The sequence below is a fragment of the Bufo gargarizans genome, chromosome 1, assembly GCF_014858855.1.
Source record: "Bufo gargarizans isolate SCDJY-AF-19 chromosome 1, ASM1485885v1, whole genome shotgun sequence".
Classification (NCBI taxonomy): Eukaryota; Metazoa; Chordata; class Amphibia; order Anura; family Bufonidae; genus Bufo; species Bufo gargarizans.
In genome coordinates, this window is record NC_058080.1 from 529,272,936 (window position 1) to 529,300,770 (window position 27,835).

Sequence of the window (27,835 nt, forward strand, 5' to 3'; positions counted from 1 at the left end):
CTAAATTGGGAATTGTATTTCAACCCAGAACAAGAAATGTGCTTGAACGGACACTAAATAACTCGCCCAGCTACAGCACTAGGGACAGATTTAGCTGGATATAAATTTGAGGCCTAGTATTTAGGCGCTGGGTGACCGGTATGGATTTAGTGACAGAATTAGACTGGGATATGGCCAAAAAATAAACAGACTATTGCTGGTTAAATGCACTTGGTGTGACAGCTTCACCCTGATGTAGGCTTTAGCCAAAAAACAACCACACCATTGAGGGTTAAATGCACTTGGTGACAGGCGCAGCTTGCCCCTGATTTTGTATATGGCCAAAAAATGAACAGACTATTGCTGGTTAAATGCACTTGGTGTGACAGCTTCACCCTGATGTAGGCTTTAGCCAAAAAACAACCACACCATTGAGGGTTAAATGCACTTGGTGACAGGCGCAGCTTGCCCCTGATTTTGTATATGGCCAAAAAATGAACAGACTATTGCTGGTTAAATGCACTTGGTGTCACAGCTTCACCCTGATGTAGGCTTTAGCCAAAAAACAACCACACCATTGAGGGTTAAATGCACTTGGTGACAGGCGCAGCTTGCCCCTGATTTTGTATATGGCCAAAAAATGAACAGACTATTGCTGGTTAAATGCACTTGGTGTGACAGCTTCACCCTGATGTAGGCTTTAGCCAAAAAACAACCACACCATTGAGGGTTAAATGCACTTGGTCGCAGCTTGTGCTGGCGCACCACAAGACACAAAATGGCCGCCGATCACCCCAGAAAAATGAGACTGACAAACGGTCTGTGCAGCCTAAAAACAGTGAGCAATTGAGGATCAGCAGCTCAATGATCCACAGCTGCAGATCGATCAGTTAATCAAGTCCTTTGGAGGAGTTAATCTGCCTAATCTCGCCCTACTGTCGCAGCCGCAACCTCTCCCTACGCTAATCAGAGCAGAGTGACGGGCGGCGCTATGTGACTCCAGCTTAAATAGAGGCTGGGTCACATGGTGCTCTGGCCAATCACAGCCATGCCAATAGTAGGCATGGCTGTGATGGCCTCTTGGGGCAAGTAGTATGACGCTTGTTGATTGGCTGCTTTGCAGCCTTTCAAAAAGCGCCAAGAAAGCGTCACAAAAGCGCCAAGAAAGCGACGAACACCGAACCCGAACCCGGACTTTTACGAAAATGTCCGGGTTCGGGTCCGTGTCACGGACACCCCAAAATTCGGTACGAACCCGAACTATACAGTTCGAGTTCGCTCATCCCTAAATATAATATAATAATTATCAGGATGTCCGTCTGATTAGAACTGTGCATATTCGGTCACGAGTTGGATATAAACTGAAAAGGATAAACTATAAAATAGTGTTATGGGTAGAGTTGAGCGAACACCTGGATGTTCGGGTTCGAGAAGTTCGGCCGAACATCCCGGAAATGTTCGGGTTCGGGATCCGAACCCGATCCGAACTTCGTCCCGAACCCGAACCCCATTGAAGTCAATGGGGACCCGAACTTTTCGGCACTAAAAAGGCTGTAAAACAGCCCAGGAAAGAGCTAGAGGGCTGCAAAAGGCAGCAACATGTAGGTAAATCCCCTGCAAACAAATGTGGATAGGGAAATGAATTAAAATAAAAATTAAATAAATAAAAATTAACCAAAATCAATTGGAGAGAGGTTCCATAGCAGAGAATCTGGCTTCCCGTCACCCACCACTGGAACAGTCCATTCTCAGATATTTAGGCCCCGGCACCCAGGCAGAGGAGAGAGGTCCCGTAACAGAGAATCTGTCTTCATGTCAGCAGAGAATTAGTCTGCATGTCATAGCAGAGAATGAGGCTTCACGTCAGCCACCACTGCAACAGTCCATTGGCATATATTTAGGCCCAGCACACACACAGGCAGAGGAGAGAGGTCCCGTAACAGACAATCTGGCTTCATGTCAGCAGAGAATCAGTCTGCATGTCATAGCAGAGAATGAGGCTTCACGTCAGCCACCACTGCAACAGTCCATTGGCATATATTTAGGCCCAGCACACACACAGGCAGAGGAGAGAGGTCCCGTAACAGAGAATCTGGCTTCATGTCAGCAGAGAATCAGTCTGCATGTCATAGCAGAGAATGAGGCTTCACGTCACCCACCACTGCAACAGTCCATTGGCATATATTTAGGCCTAGCACACAGGCAGAGCAGAGAGGTCCCGTAACAGAGAATCTGTCTTCATGTCAGCAGAGAATCAGTCTGCATGTCATAGCAGAGAATGAGGCTTCACGTCAGCCACCACTGCAACAGTCCATTGGCATATATTTAGGCCTAGCACACAGGCAGAGGAGAGGTTCATTCAACTTTGGGTAGCCTCGCAATATAATGGTAAAATGAAAATAAAAATAGGATTGAATGAGGAAGTGCCCTGGAGTCCAATAATATATGGTTATGGGGAGGTAGTTAATGTCTAATCTGGACAAGGGACGGACAGGTCCTGTGGGATCCATGCCTGGTTCATTTTTATGAACGTCAGCTTGTCCACTGCAGAAAGACGCAGCAGTTGGCACCTGTGTTTCGTCATCATCAGAGACATGCTGAGGTGGTATTCCCATGTCCTCATCATCAGGAAACATAAGTGGTTGTGCGTCAGTGCATTCTATGTCTTTCACCGCTGGGGAAGGGCTAGGTGGATGCCCTTGGGAAACCCTGCCAGCGGAGTCTTCAAACAGCATAAGAGACTGCTGCATAACTTGAGGCTGAGACAGTTTCCCTGGTATGCATGGGGGTGATGTGACAGACTGATGGGGTTGGTTTTCAGGCGCCATCTGTGCGCTTTCTGCAGAAGACTGGGTGGGAGATAATGTGAACGTGCTGGATCCACTGTCGGCCACCCAATTGACTAATGCCTGTACCTGCTCAGGCCTTACCATCCTTAGAACGGCATTGGGCCCCACCATATATCGCTGTAAATTCTGGCGGCTACTGGGACCTGAGGTAGTTGGTACACTAGGACGTGTGGATGTGGCAGAACGGCCACGTCCTCTCCCAGCACCAGAGGGTCCACTAACACCACCACGACCATGTCCACGTCCGCGTCCCTTACTAGATGTTTTTCTCATTGTTATGGTTCACCACAACAACAAATATATTATTTGGCCCAATGTATTGTATTCAAATTCAGCGGGATATAAATTTGAGGCCTAGTATTTAGGCGCTGGGTGACCGGTATGGATTTAGTGACAGAATTAGACTTGGAAATGCACAGAAGCGTGTGTGTGAAGTTATTCTGAATGACCCAATGTGCACCTTGAATATTATATACCCTTTTTGGGATAGATTTCAAATAGCTCTGATATAGCAGGAACCACTAAATTATGAAATTGCTAAATTGGGAATTGTACTTCAACCCAGAACAAAAAATGTGCTTTGACGGGCACTAAATAACTTTCCCAGCTACAACAGGACAGCGGTAACGAGAGATTTAGAGGGATTTAAATTTGAGGCCTAGTATTTAGGCGCTGGGTCACCGGTATGGATTTAGTGACAGAATTAGACTTGGAAATGCACAGAAGCGTGTGTGTGAAGTTATTCTGAATGACCCAATGTGCACCTTCAATATTATATACCCTTTTAGGGATAGATTTCAAATAGCTCTGATATAGCAGAAACCACTAAATTATGAAATTGCTAAATTGGGAATTGTACTTCAACCCAGAACAAAAAATGTGCTTTGACGGACACTAAATATCTTGCCCAGCAACAACAGTACAGCGGTGGGTAACGAGAGATTTAGAGGGATTTAAATTTGAGGCCTAGTATTTAGGCGCTGGGTCACCGGTATGGATTTAGTGACAGAATTAGACTTGGAAATGCACAGAAGCGTGTGTGTGAAGTTATTCTGAATGACCCTATGTGCACCTTCAATATTATATACCCTTTTAGGGATAGATTTCAAATAGCTCTGATATAGCAGAAACCACTAAATTATGAAATTGCTAAATTGGGAATTGTACTTCAACCCAGAACAAAAAATGTGCTTTGACGGACACTAAATATCTTGCCCAGCAACAACAGTACAGCGGTGGGTAACGAGAGATTTAGAGGGATTTAAATTTGAGGCCTAGTATTTAGGCGCTGGGTCACCGGTATGGATTTAGTGACAGAATTAGACTTGGAAATGCACAGAAGCGTGTGTGTGAAGTTATTCTGAATGACCCAATGTGCACCTTCAATATTATATACCCTTTTAGGGATAGATTTCAAATAGCTCTGATATAGCAGAAACCACTAAATTATGAAATTGCTAAATTGGGAATTGTACTTCAACCCAGAACAAAAAATGTGCTTTGACGGACACTAAATATCTTGCCCAGCAACAACAGTACAGCGGTAACGAGAGATTTAGAGGGATTTAAATTTGAGGCCTAGTATTTAGGCGCTGGGTGACAGGTATGGGTTTAGTGACAGAATTAGACTTGGAAATACACAGTAGCGGGTGTGTGTGAAGTTATTCTGAATGACCCAATGTGCACCTTCAATATTATATACCCTTTTAGGGATAGATTCCAAATAGCTCTGATATAGCAGGAACCACTAAATTATGAAATTGCTAAATTGGGAATTGTACTTCAACCCAGAACAAAAAATGTGCTTTGACGGACACTAAATATCTTGCCCAGCAACAACAGTACAGCGGTAACGAGAGATTTAGAGGGATTTAAATTTGAGGCCTAGTATTTAGGCGCTGGGTGACAGGTATGGGTTTAGTGACAGAATTAGACTTGGAAATACACAGTAGCGGGTGTGTGTGAAGTTATTCTGAATGACCCAATGTGCACCTTCAATATTATATACCCTTTTTGGGATAGATTTCAAATAGCTCTGATATAGCAGGAACCACTAAATTATGAAATTGCTAAATTGGGAATTGTATTTCAACCCAGAACAAGAAATGTGCTTGAACGGACACTAAATAACTCGCCCAGCTACAGCACTAGGGACAGATTTAGCTGGATATAAATTTGAGGCCTAGTATTTAGGCGCTGGGTGACCGGTATGGATTTAGTGACAGAATTAGATTGGGATATGGCCAAAAAATAAACAGACTATTGCTGGTTAAATGCACTTGGTGTGACAGCTTCACCCTGATGTAGGCTTTAGCCAAAAAACAACCACACCATTGAGGGTTAAATGCACTTGGTGACAGGCGCAGCTTGCCCCTGATTTTGTATATGGCCAAAAAATGAACAGACTATTGCTGGTTAAATGCACTTGGTGTGACAGCTTCACCCTGATGTAGGCTTTAGCCAAAAAACAACCACACCATTGAGGGTTAAATGCACTTGGTGACGGGCGCAGCTTGCCCCTGATTTTGTATATGGCCAAAAAATGAACAGACTATTGCTGGTTAAATGCACTTGGTGTCACAGCTTCACCCTGATGTAGGCTTTAGCCAAAAAACAACCACACCATTGAGGGTTAAATGCACTTGGTGACAGGCGCAGCTTGCCCCTGATTTTGTATATGGCCAAAAAATGAACAGACTATTGCTGGTTAAATGCACTTGGTGTGACAGCTTCACCCTGATGTAGGCTTTAGCCAAAAAACAACCACACCATTGAGGGTTAAATGCACTTGGTCGCAGCTTGTGCTGGCGCACCACAAGACACAAAATGGCCGCCGATCACCCCAGAAAAATGAGACTGACAAACGGTCTGTGCAGCCTAAAAACAGTGAGCAATTGAGGATCAGCAGCTCAATGATCCACAGCTGCAGATCGATCAGTTAATCAAGTCCTTTGGAGGAGTTAATCTGCCTAATCTCGCCCTACTGTCGCAGCCGCAACCTCTCCCTACGCTAATCAGAGCAGAGTGACGGGCGGCGCTATGTGACTCCAGCTTAAATAGAGGCTGGGTCACATGGTGCTCTGGCCAATCACAGCCATGCCAATAGTAGGCATGGCTGTGATGGCCTCTTGGGGCAAGTAGTATGACGCTTGTTGATTGGCTGCTTTGCAGCCTTTCAAAAAGCGCCAAGAAAGCGTCACAAAAGCGCCAAGAAAGCGACGAACACCGAACCCGAACCCGGACTTTTACGAAAATGTCCGGGTTCGGGTCCGTGTCACGGACACCCCAAAATTCGGTACGAACCCGAACTATACAGTTCGAGTTCGCTCATCCCTAGTTATGGGTCAGGGCGATTAAAAAATGTTTAATAATTGAACTGCTTGTTCCTTAAAATATTTTAAACATGTATATTTTCGACTAAGTTCAATGTGCCTAACTGAAAAATTGTTACAGACTCAAACACACAATGACACCAAAAAAAATTATAATCAATAAAAAATGTTATTATCAATCAAGGATTAAATAAAAAATTCAAAATTAAGCCAGCACAATGATCGGCTGATCACAGCACGTGTAACTTCTCTAACCATGGCAATCAGATTTCATCACTGGGGGAGGGTATTTGCAGGCGCTCATTGTACTGCATGTACTGTATGGTTGTGAACAACTGCAGTTTTTGGCCCGGCTGTTAAGAAAATTAATATGTCTATGGCCACTGTTAAACCTTTCTACCAATTCGCATCAAACTCTTCTCAGTCAACAGAGTGTCAAGGATCTTCACATTGGTCTTCCAATTTTTGTAGTACAATGCTGGCAGGTTATAAAAACATGTCCCCCCAGTATATTCAAGTGTAGTGGGATCAGTTCAGTATCCAAGACCTTCTACAGATCTCCTCTGATCTAAACTTTGCTTTAGATATATTTGGGAAAAATTCACTTCCCATATCACTGTCAAACCTCCCATGCCCAATGCATCTGTCACTTCTGTAATCTTTTACAACAAAATTGGCCACAGCACTCTGTTCATAGAATGGCAGGGGTGGGTGCACGTCCGGGTAGCGTTCTAAGGCTCCACCTCCAGAACTTGTAAGTGTCACAAATATTTAGACAGCACTCCTTTTTTTTTAGTGATAATTAAATGATTTTATTTCATGTTATTTCAGCCGGAATAGGTGGTTTTTTTTGTCAGTTGCAACGTTTCAGGCGTAATAATCGCCCTTCATCAGGCACTCTGAGGACCACACTAAGTATACAGCCGGCGCCGGCTGTATACTTAGTGTGGTCCTCAGAGTGCCTGATGAAGGGCGATTATTACGCCTGAAACGTTGCAACTGACAAAAAAATCCACCTATTCCGGCTGAAATAACATGAAATAAAATCATTTAATTATCACTAAAAAAAAAGGAGTGCTGTCTAAATATTTGTGACACTGTCACTTCTGTAATAACATCTGTCACGGAGCCCTGTCCATGCTTACACCTGTCATCTTCGTAATCCTCACAAAGTGTTAGTTTTCATTAAAGTGTTCCTAAACTTATAAATAAACTTTATTAATACCTGTTGTAAATGTGAATAAATGAATTTTTCAAATATACTATACTTATCTTTTGTTTGTTTGCTTTTCCTAGTGAAATATGCACCTGAGCAGGGTTGTAACTACCATAGCGGCAGAACATGCGACTGCTATGGGGCCCAGGGCAAGAGGGGGCCCAGTTGGGATCATCCCCTCTTCTACTGGAGATGAAAACTTGGTCAGGACTCTACCCTCTAGAGCAGGGATTTCCAACCTGCGGCTCTCCAGCTGTTGTAAAACTACAATTCCCATCATGTCCTGCTGTAGGCTGATAGCTGTAGGCAGTCTTTGCATGCTGGAAGTTGTAGTTTTGCAACAGCTGGAGAGCTGCAGGTTGGCCATCCCTGCTCTAGAAGAAAATGAAGCAGTGGAAAAAATGGCCAAGGGGGCATTGAAGGGGTTTAGGCAGAAACCCTTCTGTCCTGTGTGGGGGGCCTGGTTTGATCCTTGCTATGGGGCCCTTACTTCTGTATGTACGCCACTGCACCTTAGGTTCAGGTGCCTATTGGGCTTTAGAATCTGCACCCTGTACAATGCTGTGTATGGGAGTATGGATTCCCCTAGGCCTGCACTGAGTGTTGTACAGGCCCGAGCATTGCCTGTACCACATCTACTAAAGCCTGGTATAGATGTGCTATATCAGGCTTCAGCAGAGCTGGCAAAGGCAGGAGCGATGTGCTATGTGAGCTCTGTTTAGCTCTGCTAATAGCCTGAACCAATGTGTTACACAGCAATATACAAGAGTATGGATTCTAAAGCGCAATAGGCACATATTTCATAGCAAAAGTATTGGCAAACTGCGGCTCTCCAGCTGTTGTAAAACTACAAATCCCAGTATGCCCAGTCTGCCTACAGCTATCAGCCTACAGTAGGGCATGATGGGATTTGTAGTTCTGCAACTGCTGGAGAGCCGCAGTTTGCCCATCCCGGCTTTAACCTGTGGTGGTCATTTAGAAGTATCTATGGAATTCAAAGCGCATACATGACAGCAAATTTATTATATGTGTATCTCAAAACATAATTCAGAAAATTCTGCTGTGCACAGATTACACAGAGCACCACATTGTTAATGTACATGGAATCCAATGGATTTTTCATTCTATGGGGATCCTGTTCAGTCTCCAATCCCCAGGATGTTGATGTCAGATTTCCTTTAGCATCTGTGCAGGACTGTGTGAGCAAACCTGCTAGGCTTCATCTCTAGTCCCTTAGTAACAAAATATTAATTCTTCTGGGTCTTCTAACTGCCCATAGAGGTGAGAAGATTTCATTTTTTTTATTTTATTCCACTGGTACGTATTCTAGGACAATTTTTAAATCATTTCAGTGCAGTTTTTAAATGGCAAGAGCCACAGGTTATAGACCATTTATACACTACGTGAGTATGTGGTTAAGTCATATTACTGAATGAATTACCAATATTTATTTGAGTTGCCTTATGTGACAATCTATTTATAATACAAACCATGATGTTGTAACTGATCAGTCATGGGGGCATGGGGCATTTTGGGCTTCTGTCAAGGTTTCTGTCATATATGACAACTAGTTGACGAAGTGGAATTCGATCCGAATTTCAGGAAAAAATGTATTCGCACCGAAGCCGAATTTCCTGGCGCTTCGTGGTAACGAATCGAATTTCCTCCTAAAATGGCTGCTGCACATGTGAGGACATGGAGCAAGGAACTCTGGGAAGGCGGGAATCACCCATAATGCCATGCATGCAGCCAATCAACAGCCAGCCCTGTGATGTCACGGCCCTATAAATAGTGTCAGCCATCATAGATTCTGCCATTTTCCAATGTACTTAGTGCAGGGAGAGACATCAGCAGGCGCTAGGGACAGTGCTAGGAAAGACTTCCTTGTGCAAAAAAATAAAAATAAAGATTTACAAGTGCAGGGAAAGATTATTCAAGGTCTAGGGAAAGGATAGGGTATTTATGTAGAACGGGGTTCAGTAGGGAAGGTTAGAGCCTGGGTAATAGGAACAATCCTATTACACCTTGGTGCACTGACTGGGCACCCAAATTTCCATTATACAGCTCTGTAATTCCAGCAAACCGTTCTTGTTATTGGGGTGCAAGTGCTGTTTGATACAGGCATTAACAGGGTTTATTACAAGGAAATATTTATACGTCTTATTTGCCCTTGTGCTGTGCAGTTAAATGTTCTAAAGCATTTTTTGGCTTTTATTAGTGAGGATAAAAGGGCTTATTAGCCGTTTTGTGGCGAAGTGCGAAAATTACAGCCCTTTTTGTCGTGCATTAGTGGCAAAAGTAAAATATATTTGCCATTCAGCGGTGCAGTTATATGTTCTAAAGCCCTTTTTGTCGTGCATTAGTGGCAAAAGTAAAATATATTTGCAGTTCAGCGGTGCAGTTATATGTTCTAAAGCAGGGATGGCCAACCTGAGGCTCTCCAGCTGTTGCAAAACTAAAACTCCCAGCATGCCCAGACTGCCTACAGCTATTAGCCCACAGCAGGGCATGGTGGGAGTTGTAGTTTTACAACAGCTGGAGAGCCACAGGTTGGCCATGCCTGTTCTAAAGCCCTTTTTAGCGTGTTATAATAGCAAAATAAAAATATATTTGCCGTTCAGCAGTGCAGTTATATGTTCTAAAGCCCCTTTTGTCGTGCATTAGTGGCAAAAGTAAAATATATTTGTCGTTCAGCGGTGCAGTTATATGTTCTAAAGCCTTCTGTGTTGTGTATAAGTGGAAAAATATAAGGGCCTATTTGCCGTTCAGCGGTGCAGTTATATGTTCTAAAGCCCTTTTTGGCGTGTTATAATGGCAAAATAAATATATATTTGCCGTTCAGTGGTGCAGTTATATGTTTTAAAGCCCTTTTTCGCTGTGTATTAGTAGCAAAAGTAAAATATATTTGCCATTCAGCAGTGCAGTTATATTTTCTAAAGCCCTTTGTGGACGTGTATTAGTGGCAAAAAAAAAATGCATATTTGTCGTTCTGCAGATATGCGCTTCTTCTTGGCACTAACATCGACCTGTAAGTCTGAGTTCATACTTGAGTTATTTGGTCAGTTTTGGCCCCATGACTGCCCAAATAAGTGAAGTGTGTGTGATTCTAAGAGAGACGCCTGTCATCTGCATGTCATAAGGACTCACAGTATTATTTAACTACCACAGCAGACTCCTTATGCGTGTTACTGCAGGGCACAGTGTTCTACACCACTATAAAGGTTACCTGCAGCCAGGAAATTGCCGTTTATTTTAACGTGATTCGCCGCGAATAAATTCGGCGAACCAGCCAAATAAAAAAAAATTAAAATTCACTCATCTCTAATGACAACTATAGCATTGTTTGCTCTTTGGTGTTATGGTGGCTCAGTGGTTAGTACTGGTGCCTTGAAGTGCTGGGGTCCTAGGTTTTAATCTGTCCAGGGACACGATCTGCATGGAGTTTGCTCTCATAGTGTTAGTGTGGGTTTTTTCCTGGTACTACACTTTCCTCCCACACTTCAAAAACATTCTGATAGGTTAAGATGATGTTAGATTGTGAACTCCACTGGTGACAGTGAGTGATGTTGGTGATGGCAATCTTTGCAAAGTGCTGCAGAAAATCTTAGTGCCATATAATAAATAAAATAACACTGCACTAATCATGAAAAGTGTTGGAAACCTTAACAGAACTCCCAGTGGAGGCTCTGAATGCAGGTGTGAACACAGCCTAATTCAATTATGTTTTGCAATTACCCCTTAAATTACGTTACAAATCCCAATTCTCAGGTTGATCAGAAATGCTAATACATACGGTAGTTTAGTGAAGAAACACGTATGTAAAACTTCATATATGATAACCCTGTACCATGGAAACATACAAGTTTATGTTAAACATGTCTTACCAATACATTCTTCCCCTTTTCAGAAATAAATGCTTTTATATTGTAAGTAGTATAAATGATATTTCAAGATATCTACTACCAAAGTAATGTGAATGTAAGTGTGTTAGGCTTTGTTCTCACTGTGTTCAGCATGTGAACAAAAGTGTCCATTCACTTCTATGGATCCAATGTATGCCAAAAGATTTGAGCTTTCATAAATGGAAGTGTTAATAGTTTATTTATGTCAATTAACAAAATGCAAAGTGAATAAATAAAAGAGAAATCTAAATTGAATCAATATTTATTGTGACCCATTTCTTCAGGTTGCAGACAGTTTTTGAAGGTACTTATCGGGGAGGTTGTTCCAGACATCTAACCACATATCTTCTGTAGATGTAGGCATGCTCTGTCTCTTTATGTAATTCCAGACAGGCTTGATGATGTTAAAGAGGACCTCTCACTACTCCTGACAGGCCTGTTTTAATAGCTTCATGCATTCCCCATGTAATAACAATTCTGGAACATCTATTCTTATGGCTCTCTATTGTGCCTTACCTTTACTATTTCTACTAAAAGTTATGAATCAATTGCTATTAGCCTTCACTAAGGGTACAGGGGGGTGGTAACCAGTTGGGGGTGTGTACCTGCACAGTCTGAAAATGGCAGCACTGATTGGATAGAGTGAGTCTGTGCAGGGATCCCCCCCCCCAACTGGTTACCTCCCCTCTGTACCCTTACTGCAGACTGCTAGAAATTCATTCATAACTTCTAGTAGAAATAATAAAGGAATGGCACAACATACAGACATAGGAATAGATGCTCCATAATTGTCATTACATGGGGGATGCATGAAGCTATTACAACAGACATGTCAGGAGAGGTGACAGGTCCTCTTTAAGATCAGGGCTCTATGGGGCCATATTGTCACTTCCAGGACTCTTTGTTGTACTTTATGCTGAATATAGTTCTTAATGTTTGGGATGCCTCCCTGCTGTTATTGCATAATGGATAAGTATCTGCCTGCCAAGGTCTTTTGAAGACATAGTGGTCCGCCAAAGAAACTTGGTACAGCAGAGAAAAAACACATCATGCTTACTTCCCTTTGGAATCTGAAGATGTCCAGCAGTGCCATCAGCTCAAACCCAGGTGCATGCATCTACTGTTCAGAGAAGTATTGCCAGAAGTGTCCTTCATGGAAGAATCGCGGCCAAAAAGCCATACCATTGATGTGGAAACAAGGCCAAGCAACTCAGCTATGCAGATAAACATAGGAACTGGGGAGCAGAAAAATGTCAGCATGTATTGATGAATCTAAATTTGATATATTTGGCTATAACAGAAGGCAGTTTGTTCACACAAGGGCTGGAGAGTGGTACAATAATAAGTGTCTGCAGGCAACATTGAAGCACAGTGGAGGTTCCTTGTAAGTTTGGGGCTGCATTTTAGAAAATGGAGTTGGGGATTTGGTCAGGAGTAATAGTGTCTTCAATGCTAAGAAATACAGGCAGATACTTATCCACCATGCAATGTCATTAGTGAAACGTGATTGGTTCCAAATTTATTCAACAGCAGGACGCGGACCCCAAAATACAGCCAATCTCATTAAGAACTCTTCAGCATAAAGAAGAACAAGTAGTCCTAGAAGTGATGATATGGCTGCCACAGACTCCTGATCTCAACATCATAAGTCTGTCTGGGATTATATGAAGAGACAGAAGGATCTGAGCAGGCCTAAATCCACAGAAGATCTGTGCTTAGCTCTCCATAATGTTTGGAACAACCTCCCTGCCGAGTTCCTTCAAGGTGCCAGTGTACCTAGAAGGATTGATGCTGTTCTGTGGGTAGTCACATCAAATACTGATCTGATTTAGATTTCTCCTTTGTTCATTCACTTTGCATTATGTTAATTGATAAAAGTAAACCATTAACACCTCTATTTTTAAAGCATTCTTACTTTGTAGCATTTTTCCACACCTGCCTAAAACCTGTGCACAGTACTGTATACAACAAATGTAATCTGCAAACATTATGAACAGAGATATTTCAATTGGTGACATGAGAAACATACTTGAAGAAAAGTCTAAACTTTAGAGAGCAGTTACTAAAAAAGGTTTCTAGAACCCATGTTTATACATTTAATTACCGTATTTTTCGCCGTATAAGACGCACCGGCGTATAAGACGCACCTAGGTTTTTGGGGAGGAAAATAAGAAAAAAAATATTTTTAACCAAAAGGTGTGCTGTGGGTTTGGAACTAGGTGGTCTGTGGATGGCACTATTACTGGGGATCTGTGGATGACGGACACTGTTATGGGGGGATCTGTGGATGACGGACACTGTTATGGGGGGATCTGTAGATGACGGACACTGTTATGGGGGGATCTGTGGATGACAGGACACTTATGGGGGGATCTGTGGATGACGGACACTGTTAGGGGGGAACTGTGGATGACAGACACTGTTATGGGGGGATCTGTGGCTTTCACTGTTACAGGGGGATCTGTGGCTGTCACTGTTACAGGGGGGATCTGTGGATGGCACTGTTATACATGTGTCATCCACAGACCCTCCCAGCCCATAACTGTGCCATCCACAGATCCCCCGCCGCTCCTGTATACTAATATAATATGTCTTATTCAATTAATAGTTATTAAATATGCCTCTTTATTCCTAAAAGTACCTTAAATCCGAAGCGCTTCAGTACAATGCCGGCAGGCCGGGCAGCCGGCGCGGCGCGTCACTCACTGACGTCACTTGCCTGCGCCGCCTGCTTCATTCATAAAGTAGGCGGCGCAGGCACGTGACATCAGGGAGTTACGCTGCCGCCCGCCCAGCCTGCATACTACTGAAGCGCTAAGGATTTAAGGTACTATTAGGCATAAAGGGGCATATTTAATAACCATTCATTGAATATGACATATTTTATTAGTACACCGGAGCGGCGGGGCGGGCCTTTAGTACAGTGACTGCACCGCCCCGCCGCTATTGCCGGCCCCAGCTCCTCCTCCCAGTCCCTCCCCGAGTCCTCGCTCTCTTTACATCGCTGCCAGCGATGTAAAACTGACTGCATTCGCCGTATAAGACGCAGGGGCATTTCTCCCCCATTTTGGGGGAAGAAAAAGTGCGTCTTATACGGCGAAAAATACGGTAATCAAAAATGGATTTGTGAAGCCCAAGTTAAGAACCCATAGAATATCCTAAATCATAAGTTAATTGTGAATTTATGTACAGAACTTCAATGACATAGATTGGGAATCGACCTTGAGTGAAACCACATCTGTTTCAACCAGCGTGTAGTCTGACCAATCCAAAAGACAACATGAAAAATACATCCAAATTGTTTCAACCAAAGAAACCTTTTAAATATTGAAATTCAAAGACTGGCAGTAAGCTCCCAACTGCTGGCTGGCATGGAAATGGGATATTAAAATGCAACCATTTGGCCCAGATACTGAAATTTCTTATTTTCATTTTTATGATGAAATCCCTTGAAGCAATGCAGTACACATTACATCTGTCCCTGCAGTCAACCCTTGATCCTTTCTTTTTTCACTTTTCTTTTTATAGAAAAAAAAAGAGGAACCAGATATTACAATAAACCAAAACAAATTAAACTAGCCTCTAAACCGGACCCTTAACGCTTTCTGCCTGTCCACATCTAACATGGTGCATATTAAATGCTATGACCATGGCACGCTAAGATTATCATGCGCCCAGACATCACTGCAGAAGATTATCATGCGCCCAGACATCACTGCAGAAGATTATCATGTGCCCAGATATCACTGCGGGTTTTTAGAAAAAAAAACAGCAATGCAATTGAATGGTGTTTGAGGGAAAACACTGAAGTCTGATTATATCTCAGCTCCAAAGACTCACAGTTTGAAGTGAACCATTTACAGTATATTAAAATCTCACACTCCTCACACTTTTCCTCCTGTGACAGGCAAGTCAATAAATGACTCGGCAAACAGCAATCTTTGGGGCAGCAGAGCTATACGGCATAGCATGGTCTGGCACACAATGGGAACCATGAAGCAATTACTTGGTGTAAACAGTCAGAAAAGTGTGGAGCAGCTATTCTGAGCAAAATGAAATTCTGTTTGTACCCAAATGAGCCAAGGCGGACACAAATCACATTACATCAAGCCCTCGGAAACGCTGTATGATTAGATTTATATTCATTAAAGGAGTTGTCCGTGTTCAGAGCTGAACCCGAACATATCCTCTTCTTCCTCCACTCAGCCCCTCTGACATGAACATTTCATGGTCTGATGCTCCCCCTTGCCCAGCGCTGTATTGCGCAGGGCAAGGGCTTTTCTGTTTACATTTTTACACTGCTAGGCAGAGGCTTCCGCCTAGCAGTGTTTCCGTAGATGTCACCAGCACTGATGGCCAGGTTTTAGCGCTGCCCTAGCCGTTTTACAGGCAAGGGCAGCACTAAAGACCACCCATTAGTGCCGGTGACGTCAAGGGTTCCCTCCTAGGCGGAAGCCTCTGCCCAGCTTACCCAAGCATCACCAGATCTCCAGAAAAAAGCCTTGCCCTGTGCGATTCAGCGCAGGGCAAGTGAGAGCATCAGAGCATTTCATGCTCATTTAAGTGGGAGAAGAAGGGAATATGCCCAGGATCAGCTCTGAAACCGGGCAGCCCCTTTAAGAATTAAAAGAAACATGTTTATAGATGATCCAGGAAAATTTCTCTATATTAAGGCACTTAGTGTACCTACAGTATGACAGCAAGGCAGTAGGTGCTATTGGATTTACATTCTCTCTGCAGATAAGGCTACTTTCACACTCGCGTTTGGTGCGGATTCGTCCTCGTTGACTTACATTGTGTGTCAGAACGGATCCGTTTGGCTCAGTTTCGTCAGACGGACAGCAAGACGCTGCAAGCAGCGTTTTGGTGTCCACCTCCAAAGCGGAATGGAGACTGAACGGAGGAAAACTGACGCATTCTGAGTGGATCCTTTTTCATTCAGAATGCATTAGCGCAAAACTGATCCATTTGGGACCGCTTGTGAGATCACTAAACGGATCTCAGAAACGGAAACCAAAACGCCAGTGTGAAAGTAGCCTTAGCAGGATTATGTAATCTGCCCCCTATCCCCATTCTCCGACCTTGGAATATCTTCCTGAAATAATACTCACTGCTCTAAACAAACCTAGTCACTTCATACCTTCTTGTTTTATTACTGGCGCCACCAGGAAGCAGGACCTACACATACTTTGCCAAAAACGTCACAAAACATATGACTCAAAATGGGTATAAGGTTATAAAAAACAAACTAGGCTAAACCCACTAATTAATGTCATACAACTTGATTTCTGCAAAGCATTTGACACTGTACCACATAAAAGGTTAGTATATAAAATGAGAATGCTCGGACTGGGGGAAAATGTCTGTATGTGGGTAAGTGATAGAAAACAGAGGGTGGTTATTAACGGTACACACTCAGATTGGGTCACTGTCACTAGTAGGGTACCTCAGGGGTCAGTATTGGGCCCTATTCTCTTCAATATATTTATTAATGATCTTGTAGAAGGCTTGCATAGTAAATTATTAATTTTCGCAGATGACACTAAACTGTGTAAAGTAATTAACACTGAAGAGGACAGTATACTACTACAGAGGGATCTGGATAGATTGGAGGCTTGGGCAGATAAGTGGCAGATGAGGTTTAACACTGACAAATGTAAAGTTATGCACATGGGAAGGAATAATGCAAGTCACCCGTACATACTAAATGGTAAAACACTGGGCAACACTGACATGGACAAGGACCTAGGAATTTTAGTGAAGAGCAAATTAAGCTGTAGAAACCAGTGTCAGGCGGCTGCTGCCAAGGCCAATAAGATAATGGGCTGCATCAAAAGGGGCATAGATGCCTGTGATGAGAACATAGTCCTACCACTTTACAAATCGCTAGTCAGAAAACACATGGAGTACTATGTACAGATCTGGGCTCCTGTGAACAAGGCAGACATAGCAGAGCTGGAGAGGGTTCAGAGGAGGGCAACTAAAGTAATAACTGGAATGGGTGAACGACAGTACCCTGACAGATTATCAAAATTAGGGTTATTCCATTTAGAAAAAAGACGACTGAGGGGAGATCTAGTTACTATGTATAAATATATCAGGGGTCAGTACAGAGATCTCTCCCATCATCTGTTTATCCCCAGGACAGTGACTGTGACGAGGGGACATCCTCTGCGTCTGGAGGAAAGAAGGTTTGTACACAAACATAGAAGAGGATTCTTTACGGTAAGAGCAGTGAGACTATGGAACTCTGCCTGAGGAGGTGGTGAGTTCACTAAAAGAGTTCAAGAGGGGCCTGGATGTATTTCTGGAGTGTAATAATATTACAGGTTATAGTTATTAGATTTATGGAGAAGAGTTGTTCATCCAGGGAGTTATTCTGATTGCCTGATTGGAGTATTTTCCCATAAAATGAGAAAAATTGGCTTGTACACCATTATTTTGTTTGCCTTCCTGAGGATACATTTTGTAGGATAACAGGCTGAACTTGATGGACGTACGGTATGTCTTTTTTCAGTCTTACAAACAATGTTCCAACTCCCCAGATAACAGATATTGAGGGAAGGATTGTGCATGTTGGATTTCAACATGCCTAATCCTATCTGAGCATGGGAATGGCTTACATCCTAAAGCGAGTGTGTATGCAGGAGTCAGGAGGAATAGTCAGCCACACAGCTATTGAAGGTGTAGTCCGCATTTTACTTCTCTCCAAGTCATTTAGGAATATATCCTAGCCTCTATTTTGCCAGGTTTATGACATGCATATGAGTGAGGGTTGCTGTTTACATTGATATAGTCAGTCTGTGATGAATGGTAAAACAAAAAACTTTTTCATACCACTGATGACAGCTTAGTACTTGTAATGCCTGATTCACACGTCAGTGTTTGGTCAGTGATTTCCATCAGTGACTGTGAGCCAAAACCAGGATTGGAGTCTCCACAGACATAAGGTAAAAGGGAAAGATCTGCTCCTGTTCTGTGTTTAGAGCCGCACCTGGTTTTGGCTCAAAACCACTGATGAAAATCACTGACCAAACACTGATGTGTGAATGAGACATAAGACTCTATTCACACCACTTTATGGGCTACGTCAGAAGGACATGTTTCTATGGGGCCAATCAGTTGCACTTTTACCATATGTTTAAGAGGTTAACGGCTAGGTACTATTGTTTACAGTACTGAAAAGCACAGTCTACCATACTTTTTAATATTAACATATATATTTTTACAAAATGCATGCAGATGAATAGGCATCCAGTTACATATATTTTTTTTTTATTCAGGAGGTTACATTTTTTAGTAAGAAACAGCACATGTATTCCCCAAATGTGAGAATACCGCCGTATAGTAATACCATTAGTGAAAATGCCTTATGGTTTCTTTTTATTTCTTTTCGTAAAAAAGCTAAAGTTTCCACAAATTAATGTTGTTAAAGGGCTTGTCCAGGATTTTCATATTGATGGCCTATCCTCAGGATAGGCCATCAATATCAGATTGGCCGGGGTCCGACACCACACAACCCTCCAATCAACTGTTACCTTGCTGATCTGGTGCCAGAACTATGTACTGGATGTAGCTGGTAACTGCAGTGCTACCACCATTCACTTCAATGGGAGCAGCGCTGCAGTTACCGGCTTTGTAAACTACACAATGGAAGCAGCTGTGCAGCTCCAGCACCAAAACCACAAGGACACCTGCCAAAATTATAGGGGTCAGAAAGGTGTTAATCTTCTTTACGCTCTTATGCGGTACCTTTAATATGCTGGTCTTGGGCACGTAGAGGAACAATAAACAATGATGGGTTCAGAGGTAAGTTACTGCTTTGACCGATGAGAAAAATGGAGGCGCTGTATGATAACAGCTGTTCCTGCACTGACCTCCAATGATAGAGATTACAGAGCTACTTGTGATCATCCTGTCAAGCTCTATCAATATGGAAATATATTTGGCCGCTTGGCACCAGGGTCTAAGATCTCTAGAGACTGTAGATTATAGGGACCTAAGCCTAAACTACAAGGTTCATAGTGCAACCTTTAGGTGATAACATCATTCAAATATAAACGCTGATATTTCAGGAGGTTCTCAGACGTGGAGATATAAAAGATCAAGGGTAATGGAGAGTCTTCCAGTACATGATGTAAGGTAAAAGATAGTAATCTCCTTACATTGAGCTCTCCTCATTGTGACTTTAATACATAGGCCAAGGTTATGATGAAAGAGGATGGTTCTGAACCTAGGGCAAGATACCAATGTGTGCACAAAGTTAGTTACCAGAACAGTTTTCATGTGTCTCACTGAGCTCAATCACCCACTTCCTTCTAATATATCATAAACCAGGGAACATTATTTTATTTTGTTTTTGCTGTCATCATAGACTTAATATTTTATGATAAAAGCTCAATACTGGCTAAATATTTTAAAGGGGTTGTCTGAACCCCACCACAATTGCAGTTATGGCCCTCAAAAAGGCATTTGCCTATTTATCGTCAGTGGTAACATGTCCCCAAGCGGCACATGACCGCTGAGGCCAGTGAATGGCTGCAGGGGTGCACGTGACCACGCTTCCAGGTCGCAGGGGATGAGACCCTTTCTTTGTGCAGGGCATATTTTGGGCCATAACTACAATTGCGGTGGGGGTTGGTCAATTCCTTTACATTTCCCAATAATTAACTTTAATAGGAGCCATACATGACTAGAATGAAATAAGACGTGTGAAAAGCCGCCCATTTTAGTCTCTGAATTAAGACTGCAAGAGCCAAACCTTCTATGATTCTACTGAACCAGACTTAGATCACAATAGGATCCCAATTTCGGTTCAGTAAAACCACGGGAAACAATGTGCCTGTATTATGGCCGTGTGAGAACAGTCTAAAATAAATCTGTAAGTAATTTTATTTCCTGAACAATTACCCTGAATTTTATTCCACCAGATATGTTAATTGGTGACTAAGCTCTTGGCTGGCAATTTAATTACACTTCGTGTCCCGTAATGTATTTCTATCATTAGTGAATACTCGTCAAATATTAGTTCGAAGTTGCTAAGATCAGGTATATTCAAAAGCAAAAGAAAAAACATAAAAAAAGGACAAAAATAACAACAGGCTCTACGGTCAAGAGATAGCTATTTCGTTTTATCAATTTGCAAGTATGCAGCACCAAGCTCTGACCCTTGATTATCCCATTATTTCCATGGACTCAGGTGTACACAGTATGTGAATTTCCCCGAAGCACCTTTTTTTCTTTTAATAGCACTGCAGCTTAACCAGGGTTTGTCGTTTCTATGTCAACCATTGCTCCCCAGTGATCATATAATCGCAATATTAGTACAGAAGCCTGGACAGAAAAGGAGGGGCTTCTCTGATTGCTGTCAGCGGTGATCCTGCAAAGGAGACATGGCCTGGCTGAGCATAAGAAGAATACCATACAGGCTTCACCATGACTGACAAAGACATCACAATAAGTTTTCTAGTAATTAGCAGGATCACATTTTTCTAGCAGGCATGCATTATCACCCCCTAGTTAGGTAACACCTCATTAAAAGTGCTACATTTCTTTTCTCTAAAAAAAAAAAAAAAGGTATTCAATAATGCTTTAAGTAAAAGCAAAACTGGCAAGAGACTAGAAAAAAATTAATTAGAAGACCCATGTAAAAGAAGGAGTTAATCTACAAAGTCCTTGGTAGATGACTGTAACCTCAGCCTTTTCTGGGGCAGTAGCAATAACAGAGACACGTGGCAATTCACTATGATGAATATGCATGGACCAATGCTCCCTGGAAGTGATGGGAGAAAAGCTCTGGAAATACATAAGCCTGGATGAAGCATATAAGTGGGGACATTATGGTCTTCATCAGGAGCACTGGCTAGCTAAAAAAGACATAGACAAGGTGACCTACCATAGGAATCAGCTGAACATGAAGAAGGAGAATGGGAAACATGATCAATTCAGACTCTAAGATGAACAGGAGTTCTAGATCTGGCAGCAAGCAATGTCTACTTTGGGGATATTGGAGAAAGCCTACTGTACAGTACATGTGTGTATGATGTGGAGGAAAGACATTGTCAGCCTGTGTCACTGACGTGTAGTAAGGTCAGGCTGGTGTTAGAGAAGTGACAGTTTGGGGATCTGATGGCTTACAAACATTATTGGCAGTCTAGGGCTGAATTCAGCAAGGAAGAATGTCCCACCGCGCAAGGACCACCCAGTGGTTTGGTTAAGATGCAGGATTCTTTATTAGGCAAGCAGTACAACGCGTTTCGGGGATAAAATACCCTTCTTCAGGGACTAATTACTTGCATACCCATTCAGACAGACGCTACCCGCTTGTCTCTCAGACCCAAGCACTTCATTGAATGAGTCTTGGGGGCAAAGTGGAGCAGAATTCATTTATGTGAATTGACCCATTACAGACTGCCATAAGTGCGCCAAGATCTGACTTCCACCATATCAAACCTACAGGTACAAGGACAGTCAATTCATTGTGAGGACCTAACATCTCTGCTTTCTGGACCCCAATGAGTATAAGCTGTATGAAGGACAAGTGGGCGAAATTAAAGGGGTTGTCCAACCACTTAAAAAATACTCAGAATGCTTTAAAATAATAAAAATAAAACTCACCTTCACAATTGGCTGCCACTTCCTTCCCAATATTGTCTGGGCTACCTACCAATCTCTGCATTTCCTGCTCCATTTCTACATTCAAAAGTGACCACTACAACCAATCACTGACTATAGTGGTGATGTGCTGGGACCCAGGAAGCATCATGACAGGAATGGCGTATTGTAAGGTGAGTATTTTAAAGCATTTTATGTTGTGTTTTTTTTTAAGTTTTAAGTGACTGGACAATGCTGTAAATGCCCTTAGGCCTCTTTCACATGAGCGTGTCCGGATAAGGTCTGGATGTGTTGCGGCAAACCCGTGCGAGTAGGTACCCAATTGCAGTCAGTTTTGACTGCGATTGCGTTCCGTTGTTCAGTTTTTATCGAGCGGCTGCAAAGTGTTTTGCACACGCTTGATAAAAAACTGAATGTGGTAACCAGACCCAAACTTCTTCACTAAAGTTCAGGTTTGGGTTCAAGGTTGTGTAGATTGTATTATTTTCCCTTATAACATGGTTATAAGGGAAAATAATAGCATTCTGAATACAGAATGCATAGTAAATTAGGGGTTAAAAAAAAAAGATATATATTTTTTTTAACTCACGTTAATCCACTTGTTCGCACAGCCGGCATCTCTTCTCTCTTCATCTGTGAGGAATAGAACGTTTGATGACGTCACTACGCTCATCACATGGTCATTTACATGGTGATGGATCATGTGATGAGCGTAGTGATGTCATCAAAGGTCCTATTCCTCACAGATGAAGAGAGAAGAGATGCCGGCTGCGCGAACAAGCGGATTAAGGTGAGTTAATTTTTATTTATTTTTTTAACCCCTCCAGCCCTATTGTACTATGCATTCTGTATTCAGAATGCTATTATTTTCCCTTATAACCATGTTATAAGGGAAAATAATAATGATCGGGTCCCCATCCTGATCGTCACCTAGCAACCGTGCGTGAAAATTGCACCGCACCCGCACTTGCTTGCGATTTTCACGCAACCCCATTTATTTCTATGGGGCCTGCGTTACGTGAAACACGCACAAAGAGGAGCATGCTGCGATTTTCATGCAATGCACAAGTGATGCGTGAAAATCACCGCTCATGTGCACAGCCCCATAGAAATGAATGGGTCCGGATTCAGTGCGGGTGAAATGCGTTCACCTCACGCATCGCACCCGCGCGGAAATCTCGCCCGTGTGAAAGGGCCCTTACTCTACTGTCAAGCCTCCAAGTCTACTATTTTGCAATTAAAAGGTGAGTATTTTTTCGCTCTTTTGGACCATCATTTCTGTTGTATCATAAGGAGGAACGGATGTAATAAGTAAATTGTATTGATTACTCCCTATACACACACATTTCTTTATAAAAGTGCTGTAGCCGGTCATGCTATAGATGTCCTGTGCTGACACGAAGAAGTTTATGAAGTCTGTAACCTCTATGATCCTTTTTAACTACATGTCATTCAGTACTTCTTCCTCTTCATCACAAGAGCTGTGAAGACAGGCACAAAGCCCCGGTTGTTTGGAATCTCTATAAACAGGCCAGCGTAGGAACAGTATCAGCTTTAATAATGCACAAGTGTTCGCTCTATCTCACTCCTTGAAACATGAGGCTACATAAGCGCAGATTATTATACCTTGCCTCTGTGCCATGAATATGTATGCATTCATGTCTGGCACACCACTGTAGATAGTGGATAGCATGTGTGGTCTGCAGGTGGAACCTACTGTAGCTTTTACTTCACCATAATTCACATGTTTGCAAAACTAATCTAAAAAGTTGGATATCATTACACATGATGCCGCCAAACCAGACAAGTCACCTGGAAAAACTTGTGGAAGATGATGTATCCATATGGATGAGGACACAGTAAATGTAACAAATGTCAATTCTGTTAAACCTATGGTTGACCAAGGAAGAACCCAAAGCCACCATCCATCCCAACGCTGATCTAATACTAGCCTGATGGTATGAAAGTGGCCTGTTTATATCTCAAGGATTAACGACAGATGTCCAGCATGGCATGGGGGCTTATGCACAGGGGTAAAAGCCTGACACCCCACAAGTCTGACACCCTCTAAATCAGGCATCCTCCAACTGCGGCCCTCCAGCTGTTGCAAAACTACAACTCCCAGCATGCCCGAACAGCCTACAGGTATCAGCCTACAGCAGGGCATTGTGGGAGTTGTAGTTTCACAACAGCTGGAGGGCCGCAGTTTGAGGATGCCTGCTCTAAATTTTTTGTTACATTAAACCCATGACATTGTTGTCGAGAATCAGGGAACAAATGCAAGCACTGCCAGGTAAGGCTACTTTCACACTAGCGTTTTGGCTTTCCGTTTCTGAGATCCGTTCAGGGCTCTCACAAGCGGTCCAAAACGGATCAGTTTTGCTCGAATGCATTCTGAATGGAAAAGGATCCGCTCAGAATGCATCAGTTTGCTTCCGATCAGTCACCATTCTGCTCTGGAGACGGACACCATAACGCTGCCTGCAGCGTTTTGCTGCCCGTCTGACAAAGCGGAGCCAAACGGATCCGTCCTGTCACACAATGTAAGTCAATAGGGACGGATCCATTTTCTCTGACATAATCTGGCACAATAGAAAACGGATTCGTCCCCTATTGACTTTCAATGGTGTTCAAGACGGATCCGTCATGGCTATAGAAGACATAATACAACTGAATCCGTTCATGACGGAAGCATGCGGTTGTATTATTGTAACGGAAGCGTTTTTGCAGATCCATGACGGATCCGCAAAAAATGCTAGTGTGAAAGTAGCCTAAGGCTACATGCACACGACCGTATGTGTTTTGCGGTCCGCAAAAAAAAACAGATGCCGTTCCGTATGGCATCCGTTTTTTTTTTGCGGATCCTTTTTTTTGTGGATCCATTGTAATAATGCCTATCCTTGTCCGCAAAGAAAAAAAAAAATAGGACATGCACATTTTTTTTTTGCGGGGCAATGGAACGGACATACTGATGCGGACAGCACACTGTGTGCTGTCCGCGTTTTTTGCGAACCCATTGAAATGAATGGGTCCGCACCTTATCCGCAAAAAAACTAAAACGGAACGGAACGGAAACAAACAACGTTTGTGTGCATGTAGCCTAAAGCAGAGGAACACAATACCATGTCAAGACTTCATCTTTATTGCATTACCTGGAAGAAAGATTTTAGCCTAGGAGTGTTTCTTCACTTCAGTCGAATGAATGGAGGCAGTCACAAGACATTCTAGCTAGTCATGTACTTCCTTTATGATGAACTGTAGCTTTGCATAAGTAGAATAGCATAGACGGTGCTTATTACCAACCAACATTCATTAGCTATGGAATTACTAATTCATAAGGCAATTAACCATGCTTGCATGGCATTACTGAAAAATATGTAAATGTCATTTGAAATATCATTCATCAAATCTCATATGAAACATAAGAGTAATAACCGTGTAGCAATGACAGTAGCAACAAGCTACACGCTATCTTATACCACTGCGGCAGTGGAATCTCTCTCTTTTTCCCTAATTAACAGAGAATCGGGCTACGGATGACTTTTTTCTAACCCTTGAAAAAAAAAAAGGCCTTTAATTAATATTACTTTTTTCCAGCAGATTTTCCAGAGGAGAATAAACAGGCCTCTTGAGGTCAGGGGGCTTTATTGCAAAAGGCTGCTATGCAATACACTTCTAGTCAGCAGTAGGAGCCAAGGGCTATTTCATCATCTACAACCTATATTTGTGGTCAGCCTGGATATACTATATCTTTCCACTGCAGACACAAATCAAAAGAGCATTTCTAAAACGCAGGGGCCACTGATTGCTTTTGCACCACTCACATAGTCGGTTTCAAACCATCATAACACAGAATATGCTTAACAAAGTAAGCATCTTTCAAGCAGACATTTAACCTTTTTTCCAGCGCTGGTATGTAAGCCAAAAGTGTTAGTCATGCTACTATTTGCTTTAGATCTATTAGGAAAACATATGTTCCATTGTTACATCTGCTGCTCGCCCCCCAGTGGGCCCCGGGAGAAACTCTCCAAGAAAAAGACACATTAACTGCTTCAGCTCTTGCCCTTAAAAAAAGAGTTAATAAACACTTCAACGCTGGATCCCCGTGTATTGTCCTAATGTATAAAGCTGCAGAAAGCCAAAAACACACGAGGGCAACAAAAGTCCTAAACATCCACAAGTAGGCACAGCCACTGCGCAGCCCCTCTTTTATCATGGAGGATTAGTGCACAATAAGAAAGGTCTCTGTGCATTACAGAGGGCACAGTTGGCTCTCCAGAAGGCAGCGCTTTCTTGCTGGGATACGTAAGCAAATAACAGGTTAAGGACGGATTTCCTGTTCGGACACGGGAAGAGGGGTTTTGTCCCTGCTGTAAAATGACTGGACCATTTTGAGTAATGATACGGATTGTGTCTCAAAAGTTTTCTATTCTGTAATTTTTACCATAGAAAGAAATAGAAGCCAGTGCCGGTAAGAATTACATGTAATCCGCCTCTGATTAGGTCTTCTTACTGTGAGATCCTTTGGTAGAAACAGCAGTTGGACGCCCCTTCTCAACCCCTGAGCATAACATGGATTAGACTGATATTACGCAGAAAATTTCACAAGCATAGATTTCCACAAGCAGCGAAATGAAAAATGCACAAAAGTTAACTGCGGGGCTTAGTGCTGCAATGAAAGAATTTGTCATCCATATGTGACAAGTATCTACAACTAAAGCGACGCTGCCAGCATAGGAAAGAGAGATGGAGACTGTCTCTTCAGTCCCTCTACTTACCTTCTTCCTGGGCTGCCATTTCATCATATTTGTACGTAAAAAGGTTGAGCATCAAGAGATGTGAGAGATACTTGTAAACGTGGGAATTCTCCAGCCGCTGATAGTCATGCTTCCTGCCCCTTTAAATATGTTGCATATTTACTTTTTTGGAACATAATCGCAAGGGAAAAAAAAAAACACAAAGAGCAGAAAAAACAAATTCGATTCCAGCCCCGTAAAAGCAAATCCAACGGGGAAAAAAATGAAATAAAAAAAAAAATGAGAAAGAAAAAGGAGAATCAGCAAAATCAGTTATCTGAAGTAGAAGAACTTGGGGTGAAATAGAAAATCCAATGCTTCATGGTGTTCCGAAAAGGTGGCAGAAAAGGGGTTTTCTTATTTTTTTAGTCATAAATGCTCACATCTGCAATCCAAGATCTGGAAGTGTCCTGTACTCTCAGGCTGCTCAGCAGAGATCTGATTTTGTCATGTTGCAAATACCTCTCCGCTTTCTCTCCTTAAAATCCACTATCCTCTGAGTGCTCTGCAGTTACAGGCGAAGGTTGCCAGCCGTCTCCTTGCATCTTTCTCCCCCAAAAAAGTACATTCCAGGATACAGTTCCATAAGAGGAAAAGAAAACCGGGCTCCACTGATGTCTTCAATTTGTAGAAATGTTTCAGGAAAGGTTCTGCGTGAACAATTCACGCGGCTTAATACATTGAAAACAGAAACAAAAACAAATCTCCCAAAAAACAGGGAATTTTACTTGGGAAATGCTGGAAGGAAATCCTGCAACAGCAACAAAATGTACTCCTCTACACTAATGACTTCCTTCCCTTCTAGTATATGCAGAGCCCGCACTGTTCTGTTCAAGACATTGCAGCAGCCTGCAGGGTCTTACTGCTAGTCAGATCAGCTACTACTAGGTACAATATCTGCTTTCATTTACCCTGTGATCCCACTGTGCAAAAGCATACAGATCTGCAGTAGGAAATGTCTGCTTTAACAAAGCAAATAAATTGTTCTTTCCCACGTAAAATGTGGCTACGCTGAAGCCATACCATAGTGCAAGCGAGTAATTAAGTCTGAGCATGCTAATATTCCTATTACTGCTGACGAAACACATTACCCAGGGTCTGAAGACATTTATAGCAGCGCACTTTTACCACAAAATGATTAGGAAAT

The 27,835-nt window shown here is 42.5% G+C and overlaps 1 protein-coding gene across 2 annotated transcripts in view; it reads right to left on the reverse strand.

The window, feature by feature from the left end:
* TTC28 (tetratricopeptide repeat domain 28) overlaps nucleotides 1-27,835 on the reverse strand; it is a 611,240-nt gene that overhangs the window by 419,329 nt on the left and 164,076 nt on the right. The window contains exon 1 of one of the 2 annotated variants that reach the window (XM_044275400.1): nucleotides 26,671-27,450. The exons of the other annotated variant lie outside the window; for it this stretch is intronic. Coding sequence (XP_044131335.1) covers nucleotides 26,671-26,697 — 27 coding nt within the window. The 5' untranslated portion in view covers nucleotides 26,698-27,450. Of the gene's footprint in view, nucleotides 1-26,670; nucleotides 27,451-27,835 lie in introns of those variants that run through there. 2 annotated transcript variants of the gene reach the window in all.